At 48.2% G+C, this 8,894-nt stretch overlaps 1 protein-coding gene across 1 annotated transcript; it reads left to right on the top strand.

Moving 5' to 3' along the window:
- Positions 1-2,469: 2,469 nt before the first annotated feature.
- On the top strand, positions 2,470-5,540 carry LOC144130240 (uncharacterized). Its single transcript, XM_077664214.1, has 2 exons — positions 2,470-2,731; positions 4,753-5,540. The coding sequence occupies exons 1-2, from the start codon at positions 2,713-2,715 to the stop codon at positions 5,208-5,210; spliced, it is 477 nt and encodes a 158-aa protein (XP_077520340.1). The 5' UTR covers positions 2,470-2,712; the 3' UTR covers positions 5,211-5,540.
- Positions 5,541-8,894: the final 3,354 nt, after the last annotated feature.

The following is an 8,894-nucleotide window of genomic DNA, read 5'->3' as shown; positions in this document are numbered from 1 at the left end:
TGGTGACTGGAGAACGTGATTAAGAAAGAACGTCTGTTGTGTCCCCTATGCTTGTGTGCTGTGTCTGCGTGCGCTTTTGTAATCATGTAAAGCATACAGCCAGCTACCAAATGACTTTGATGCATCATCCAAACACACTGCATCAAAACAGATTTTTAGCATCGTTGTAGGGTAAATACGCTATGGCAACTGCGACAATGGTAGCAGCGAAAGCGCGTTGCTGTATCGGCTTAGCGGCTCCCTGGCAGTGCTAGAAGTCCTTCATAAATGCAGTCACCCATCACGCATTTAGAGTGAAAATTTAGTTTTGTTTTATAGGGTTTTTACGTTCCAAAACGACTCGGGCTATGAGGGATGTCGAAGTGGTGGGCTACGATTAATTTCGACCACCTGCGGTTACTTAAAGTGCACTGACATAGCACGGTACACAGGACTCTAGAATTTTGACTCCGTCGAAACGCGGTAGCCGCTGTCGGCATCGAACCCCCGTCTTTCGGGTCAGCAGCCGAGTGCCATAACCACTGAGCCATCGCGACTAAAATACAAATTATAGGATGCTTATGTTATGTTTTACACTGCCGATGGTTCATTATATTTTTTGTTCATCTTAGGCCAAAGGGCCAACCGTGCACAACAAACGTTATCTTCATCTCCTCTGCGCGGCATGCCTTTCTTCGCCTCGAACTCGACATGGAGTTGCGCTCTGCCCATGTGCTGCCTACGCGTCGGGCACCAACATGGCGGGCGCCGCAAGGGAACCCGCTAAAGGGGTAACGACGCGGTTGTCTCCATCCTGAACGCCGGCGCGCCCGGAGACACGACGTCGACAGATCGGAATCCCGCCTCCTGGGCTCTATTCTGGAACCACCGCCATGTACTTTACAAGCCTCTCTCTACCAAATGGGTTGAGAACGTAGGATAGGAAAGAACAAGGGTAGGCTTATCACAGGGACAGGGCGAAATGCGAAGAAGGATCGCAGACTAAGACCGAAGGAAGGGGACGCGGACGAAAAGCCCCGTATAGTCTATCCACTGTACCCTCCTGCGAATAAGAAAAGGGTTTCATTTCTAGGTACGGCCTTGTTGTTCCTTTATATGCAGACGAATTCTGGCGCTTCTACGGTCCCCTTTTGGTCAGTTGTGCCTTCATGTTAGAATGCAGTATCGAACTGAAATGATAATTAATCGCCAACTGGCCCAGAACGTTGCCTCTGAACTTCTTGTCCTGTTACCTGGAAGCTATCCTGGTGAGATTATCTTTACAGAGACTGTTGTGATATCGCGTTTGCTTTGGGACCTGGCTTTGGAAGTAGCTGAATTTTCAATTATTAAGGAAGGGTTGAACAAAATGTGTGAGCCAATCTGTTTGGAATATCCTGCTGCTTTTTTATGCTTAAGTTTTACTGAGGGTTACATCTCTCAGCAAAACTACGAAGTTTTACTGAGAGATGTAACCTTTGCGGCCCTCTGAATAAGTGGGGCTCTTTTGGCATTACCTAATGAAGCCATGCTGCGCTGGTTGCTTCTTCAGATGATGCGAGACCGTTTTGCTATGGCGGCGTTCTTGTACGCGTACGACGGCTACAGCAAGTGCCTCGTGTGCCTGCCCCGCACGCTGTCGTACCTGTACGGCTCGGAGACCTGTACACTTCCCACGTGGTGCCGGACGCCGTCGTGTCGGTCGAAGGAAGACATCTTCGAGTCGCGCGCATATCTCTATGAGATGTTGGCCATGTCAGAGCACGCCGAGGTTATCCAGGTATATTATATATATGCACCACTGTGGTCGGAGAATGTTTTCTTGCGCAATGCATGCTAGGTTACCGGGTTAGCGAATCTCTGCGCTAACAGCTTAAGCTGCTGACAGTAAAAATTCGGCCCTACGCCAATCTCCTCTTAAGCACAAAGTGAAACTAACGGAGTTTAAGCGAGGATTGAATTCTTTGACGCGCCTACCGACGACCAAATTTTCACTTTCAGTGCTAAGAAATAAAAAAAATGTCACGGTAGTTCTTGCGCTTGAGTAAAACCGAGGTGGCAGGGAACAATTGCTTTTAACTCAAGGAGCATCGGGGGATGCGGATGCTGACATACTGAGCTTCACACACTGCACGCACTGTGTACATATTTGCTTACAAGCTGAGGGTTAATGGTTGCTCTTTTGCGGTATTTGACACGCACACCATGCTTTAAAGGCTCCGTGGTTGTGCTAAGCACAACGATCATTGTTGTTTACAGCGTTATAGATCCTAATCGGGAGGCATGATGCTTGTCCAGGCAGGTATAAGACCCACATACCCAGTCATTTTGTCTACCTTAGAGAATCAAGTCATTTGCACAATAACGTTCCTGTAACCAATGAACAGAAAAAAGGTGACAGTTTAAAAATATCACGTTGTATGGTCATTGCACCAAGGATCGACAATTTGCATCGGCTTGTGCGCCATCACTTTTTTTCAGATGCACCACGAGAAGTACGAACCACACATGCGGAACTTCGTGCGTGACAACACTCTCGGGGCGTGCGTATAGGTCTGCGATCTGAGCTTGGCAGTGCTCGTGATCTTGGGCATGTTAAAGATGATCTGGGGCGACATCGCCGCTGTGGTCCATCTCTACAAGCGCTACACGGCAGAGCGGCGCTAAGGAGTCACTCGGAACGGCGCCATTCACGCAGTGGCGCTAGTATTGCTTGCTACTGACACGTCACCCATGGAGCCACTCCTTGCTGGTGGGTCTTCTGTTGTAGGATTAATTTGAAAAAGGGTCATCTGACATCGAATCTTATCAGATATCCAATTTTTTCGTGCTAGTTCTTTTGTGGGGAAAGGTTAGTGTGAGGGCGATGCTGTATCTCCCTTAGATTCTGTATCTCGGTACAGTGCACAGTTTTAGTTTACTGTCCGCCGATATGCGAAACAGATACTGAGCTATTTTCTTTCGGCAAAAACCAATTTCCATTTTTTTCAACCCAATTTTCAATATCAGGTTTAAACAGATGCCCTTTGTAAAAAAAAACAAAAAAAGAAGTGCTTTCAATAAGGGCTGCTATCATACGCCTTGAAAACGTAGCTGCCCGAAGCGCTAACAACGGATGAAGGCCAGAAGGAAGATAATTTCATAGTGATAAAATAATGCGAGCACCACTGATCACACAGGCGGAACATTTGAGACTGGCGTTCACAACCTACAGTGTTGCTGGCAATTTCCCTGTACACATGGAAGTGGAGAGTAACGTTCAGTAATGAGAAGGTACTTCCATCTGGCACAAGGAAGCCTTCATTTGCACTGAGCAGAAACTGCTGTATCTTGAAGACAGGGATGTCTTAGCAAGTGTGGAAATAGTTTCATTGGTGGCTTACCGAATGAATTCTGTTCGCAAGTTTTTTGTTTTTATTTCAGTGTGATTTTATCTTCATGTTTTCAGTATGCTGCACTGTTGGAATTTTAGAATAGGGTATGCGGCGACTTGACACCCTACTTAGGTTCGTGCGAACTCCTCGAAAGCGTTCTGGTTGAAAATTGCCGTCAAGAAGAGACCAGCATTAGCATGACATATTTTCTAAGCAGCCGACATAGCTATTAAAGTGCGCCAGCGCCAAAACTGCTTCATAATTCTCATTTCGCAGAGTCACCGCACGTTGATTGATGCCAAATCTTGATGTACGAACCATTCAGTTCGCAGTTCCGGTCTCATGAGTTGGAAGTGCTGCTGTTGGTAAAAAACGCTAGGATTCATGGGCGATGCTTTCGTTCCCAAGATTCCGGCCATAGGCAACAGGATATACTCATACTTCGAAACGAAGCTGCTCTGGTGATGGAGCTAAAAAAACCGACATTCAAAAAGAAGACCACGAAGGTTGTTCGCGCAAGCTCTTGATACACTGATCTAAACAGGTCTGTGGTGCGACATATTCGTTGATATCATGGCTGTCGCCCATGACACATATGAACGAGGTTAAGCTTGGTTGTGAGTCTTTTTAACTAGAAAGTTCTTAATGATTTAATTAATTCATGTATACAATTTCAAGTGATGTGTACTGAATAGGGCACTGAAGGTCTCCACATATTATTGTGAACAGATAAATGCCTGAAAAAATAATTACTAATTCCGTGAGACGAAAAGTTGCGGCTGTCTAAGTCATCAAGTCTTACTCGACCGAAGATGTCAGAAATTAAGAACTAAACGTTATTTGAAAGTTATTTGCAGGTTACGCGAATAGCGGTGTATTTGCCACAGCATATGATCAGATAAATCCACCTTTATGCAACCATTAAGCGTGGTCCTTTCCCTGCCTGGATGCCACGCACATTTAGGGTTGCGAGATTTTGAGCATTGCGGACTATCACTATATTTATTTTATTAACTATTTGCTATCCAAAATTTGTCCGCATTTTTTGCACGTTACCTATATCTCTTTAAATGTGAGAAGGTGCGCTGCCGGTCTAATTCCTCTCGAGGTGCAGTCAGTTCTCACTTGTATTACCATCTGCGGGTCAGAATGCATTTCGATCTCGTTCTAGGTGTAGTGCCGCAATGTCATGCTTTTCGTAACCTAGTTGTACACTATGATCACTTGATATATCTGAGAGCAATTAAGTCTAGTGCGCACAACCACACATGCGTGGGCATTAGCCCGATTTGAGGCCTTCATTTCATACATAACCCCCCCAGTGTTAAGTGTGGCGCACATGCAAGCGAGACAAATGTTTACTAATTAAAATCATGTTTATTTTTTTCATACAAACCAGGTAAAGAACAACGTTGCAAGGTGATCTCCATACTAGGTCCGATCACAGCTTCACGAGCAGTCAGCGCCCACAACGTCGGCCACAATCAGAAATGTCCGGATGTGAATCCAGCAGTGGCACCTGAGGTCGTCGATTTGCACGGAGCTCCAGAGTCCTCCGATGCACTGCACCCGTCGCTTGACAACGCCAGCCAGTCTCATGTGCTCGTCGAGGTCCGTCAAACATTGAAGCCCCAAGGCGCGCCTCAGCATTGTCGCCGCTTCACTGGCTTCGACGCCAACATTTTCTTGAACGATGCGGAGGATCCTTTCATGTCCCGACACCTGATCGGCCGCGCGTGCGTTGTAAGTATCGTGTCACCCGTCACGAAGCGGGATGCTCTGGCGACGAGGCTGGCGTTGCGCCTCGTGATGTTCCGGATAACGACGAGCGCTGCATCACGGCCTTTGCAACTTTGAAGATCGACGCGGAGCAGGTGGTGATTGCTTTCGATGCCCGACACCAGCGTCTGCAAGAAGACATTGTTGCTATCGCGGCTTGGCACCGCGAACGAGAGCGCGGAGAGATTTTGGCTGTTGACAAAAGCGTTCGCAAGGAACTCACAGTGGTCTTCGCTCAGACGCAGCTCTCTGAGTGTGATTCTGGTGGGGTTGACGTTGGAAGCCAGCGCTTTCGCCAGAAGCTTTTCGGTGTCAGGGTCATGCTGCTGGTCTTCGACCTCGGGTACATCGACGTAGACGCACACTTCGCACTTCTAACTCCTTCAGTGTGCTTGCATCCATTATAAAGGCTGCTATGGCAGACTGGATCTTATCAAGGAAGCAGTATTGCACAAACACGCGAAGAGAACTCAAGTGATTGCAGGAGGCGAGGATTTCGAAGGTTGCGCGCAAAATCTCCGAATTGTTGAGGTGGAAAGAGATGACCGTGAGGGACGTCGCCTCGGGGCATTCGGGAAGCATGGAAAGGCTACCGATGCTCAGGTGGTGATCTTCAATGTGAATGGCCTTCACCAAGCGGGAATCACGAATGATTTGGCATATCTCCCTGAGGTCAGCGCATACTGGAAGATGGCTTACGTCGACATTTTGAAGAGCTTTGTTGAGTTCCAGGCCGAGAAAAAACGCGCAGCACTCCTCTTCTGAGAAACCAAAGAGGTCTACGGTCAGCGCCAAAAGTGCAGCGTTTTCTGGCAGCGCTAACAGCCAAGGCTCGATCCTTGTGGCTGCGTCTCCGGAGTGATGGTCGAAGCCGTAGAAGATGGTGGACACAAGGCAGTTTCTCGTCCACGAAACACTTAGCGTACGCAGAGTACGGTTCCGGGCGATTACTTCGGATAAGAGGGCTTAGTCTTCGTCATCGTAGATATCCATATCAATGGCCAACTGTTCTAGCGTCGTCGTTTGTGCAATGGCCTTGACCAGAGACTCTAGTGCGTGCATGCTGGCCTCGGGTGTTCGCACATTCAGCTTCTTGAGCGGCGAGCGGTGTTTCTGCAGGTAGAGGACGAAGCCATGAAGGAGGTCGACGCAGTCATAAGTGAACACGCAGGAGCCGACGGTTTAGACACTTATGGTGTTATTCTGCAAGAGTATGCTTATCAACTGTCGTGCGCAGCTGGTGCTAAATTCCAGATCGGCGACATCCAGCGCAGTAAGGGTTATGCTGCTCTGCTCCTGAGGGAGTACAAACAGTGGCAGTCTGACAGTGAAGCAGAAAAATTGTTCCCGTGCGTCTGAATAATTCTGCTCCGAGGGGTTGGCAAGCTTCTTTAGGGCTTCAAGAAGTTTCGCTTCACAGCACGGTACATCTGAGATGGTCACCTTACGGACGCTGTACATGTCTTGAAGAAGGCTGAGGAGGAAAGGGTTGCTCGCTACAAAGAAAGTCAGCTCGACGGCCACAATGCAGTGATGATGGGCGAGGACGTCGACCTGCAAAATAATGGCGAAGTCTAGGCTTTCACAGTCAATACTTGGGTCTTCCCAAGGGTCCATGACTACGATTCCCGGGGCAATAGCAATGCCCAATTCACCCAGGCCATTTTCCACTCTTATCCCAAGGCCTACGTTCCAGAGAACCTTGTTATACTCGGCGACACGTCGAACCAGCTTACACAGTGGTGCCGCTTTACTTCTGGTGCAGCGCAGGGTTAATGGCGTACGTTCTTCTAACACGGATGGCTTTGCAGTAGCCATGGCGTGTTTAGCGGAAGGGACTTGTGCTTCGGTTCAGTGTGGGGATTCCACCGCAGGACAAGCTTCAGCTTCAAGACTGGATAAGAAATAAAAATTATATAAGTGTTATAAACTAAACAGTGGTGAAGGGTCAAAGATGTTATGTCAAGTTTACAAAGATAACACCAGGAACAGAAAACGCAGTGGCCGAGGTTCAGCTATAGAGGCGAAATGAACGTTTGTTGAGCTAGCGTGACTGCGGCTGCCGCCGAACGTAGCTAATCAGATGCCAATGAGACAGACTTTTATCCTTCAGTGGAGTACACTGGCGTCGTGACGGCTTTGGGGAACACTGCGTTATGCATTACAGTGAAAGTTGGCTTCATAATTTTAAACTGAGCACAATCTTAGAATTACTGACGCGATCTGAACGTCAGTGAATGAAATATCCGTCCTCCACCTCGATACTTCTTGCAGAAGACTGTACGCCACGAACGCGAAGTGACAGCATTTAGTAGCGCAAGGTAGAGGTTTTGGTGCAACGGTTCGCTGAACGCTGTTCTTCACTTTCAGATGAATTTTCTGCAGCTCGCTACTGTAGCTCTTTTTTCCTTATTAAACTACCTCCGTCATCCATTTCTTTAGGGCATGGTTGAGGTGTCCTTGGAAAGCGATGCGTTTCCTAGTGACTAGGGCTATCAGGAACTGGGCCGGAGTACCTGGGTTGGAACCCTGTCACGGCTCCCGGGGTGGAGGCGAAACGAGGCTCGCATGTCCACAGATATGTGAGACAATTGCTGCTCATTTCCTTTCCTCAAAGGCAATTATGCGGTTGTCCTCTGTCCTATACATTTTTCAGGAAACCCGTGTCTACAATGTCACAGGATTCGCTACACTCTTCGCCCTCTACTGACAGCGACCGGCAAAAACCGTGATTATCTACTTTGTGACTTTGTCTCCGCAGCTTTGACTGTGCTTGCCCTTGTCCTCTTGGCCAGCAGCTGGTGCTCCCTCTCACCTACCATATTTATGACTGTGACTGGCCTGGTTAGCGCGCAGGTGGCGTTCCTCTTCTTCTGATTCGTAGCGATGGCTGCGCTCCTCCTCACACACCCGCGGCGCAAGCTGTGTTAAGCGGTCGGCGCGTGTTGTGAAAAAGCGCGGGAGATAGAGCTATCGCTGCAAAACACAAAATTTAGAGAATATATCACCGCTTCCGCATACTCCGCCTGCGGCGCCGGCAGTGTTCTCTGAGTTAGCATAGCAGCGTGCATCCTGCCGTGTGTTGGTGATTTTCAATACCTATAAGCGGCGCCTGTACCGATTCAATATGTCGGCGTCATTGAGGTCTGCTCTCGTAGTCAGCTTATTTAAATCACGTTTGTTTTTAAATTTCACGATAAATTTGCGTTTATTTGAAGATGGAAGGTACCTCGCTTTAGCCGTGACCGTCTAAAGGAGTCTCGTTGCTTTGCGGCGGCACTGTAGTCGCAAACAACCCCAGATACTTCTGTGGCGCAGTGGACCCAATAGAGGCTGTCGCACCAGCCTATTAAGAGACGTGTCTCTTACTACTCGCATTCTAACGTTTCCTAACCGTTCGGGATTTGAAGATGGCGGACGGTCATGTGATCAAATTGCTGCAGCACCGTGCAAAATGTGACCCACATCACGTGACCGCACGCGCGCAGTCGTCAGGCCGCCGATATGCTGCCTTTGCTAGCGTTCCGATATATGCATATATACCTCCTGAGCGGGTGCCGAGAGCGGTGCCGAAATACAGCAGTTGAAAACAAATGTCTGCACAAACGTTTTGTTCTTTAATCAGTGACGTTGTGGCGAAAATATTATTAATGCGAAAGCATTACTAGGTCATGTGGACATGATCGTGTCCGCAGCAGTTGTGAGGAGCTTAGAAGTAGTGCCAAAGGGATGGATGTAATGGAAAGAGGATAATGTGAGGTT

Source organism: Amblyomma americanum, chromosome 1 (assembly GCF_052857255.1).
Source record: "Amblyomma americanum isolate KBUSLIRL-KWMA chromosome 1, ASM5285725v1, whole genome shotgun sequence".
NCBI classification, from domain to species: domain Eukaryota; kingdom Metazoa; phylum Arthropoda; class Arachnida; order Ixodida; family Ixodidae; genus Amblyomma; species Amblyomma americanum.
Note: the sequence above shows the minus strand (reverse complement) of the source record. Positions and strands in the feature narration are given on the sequence as shown.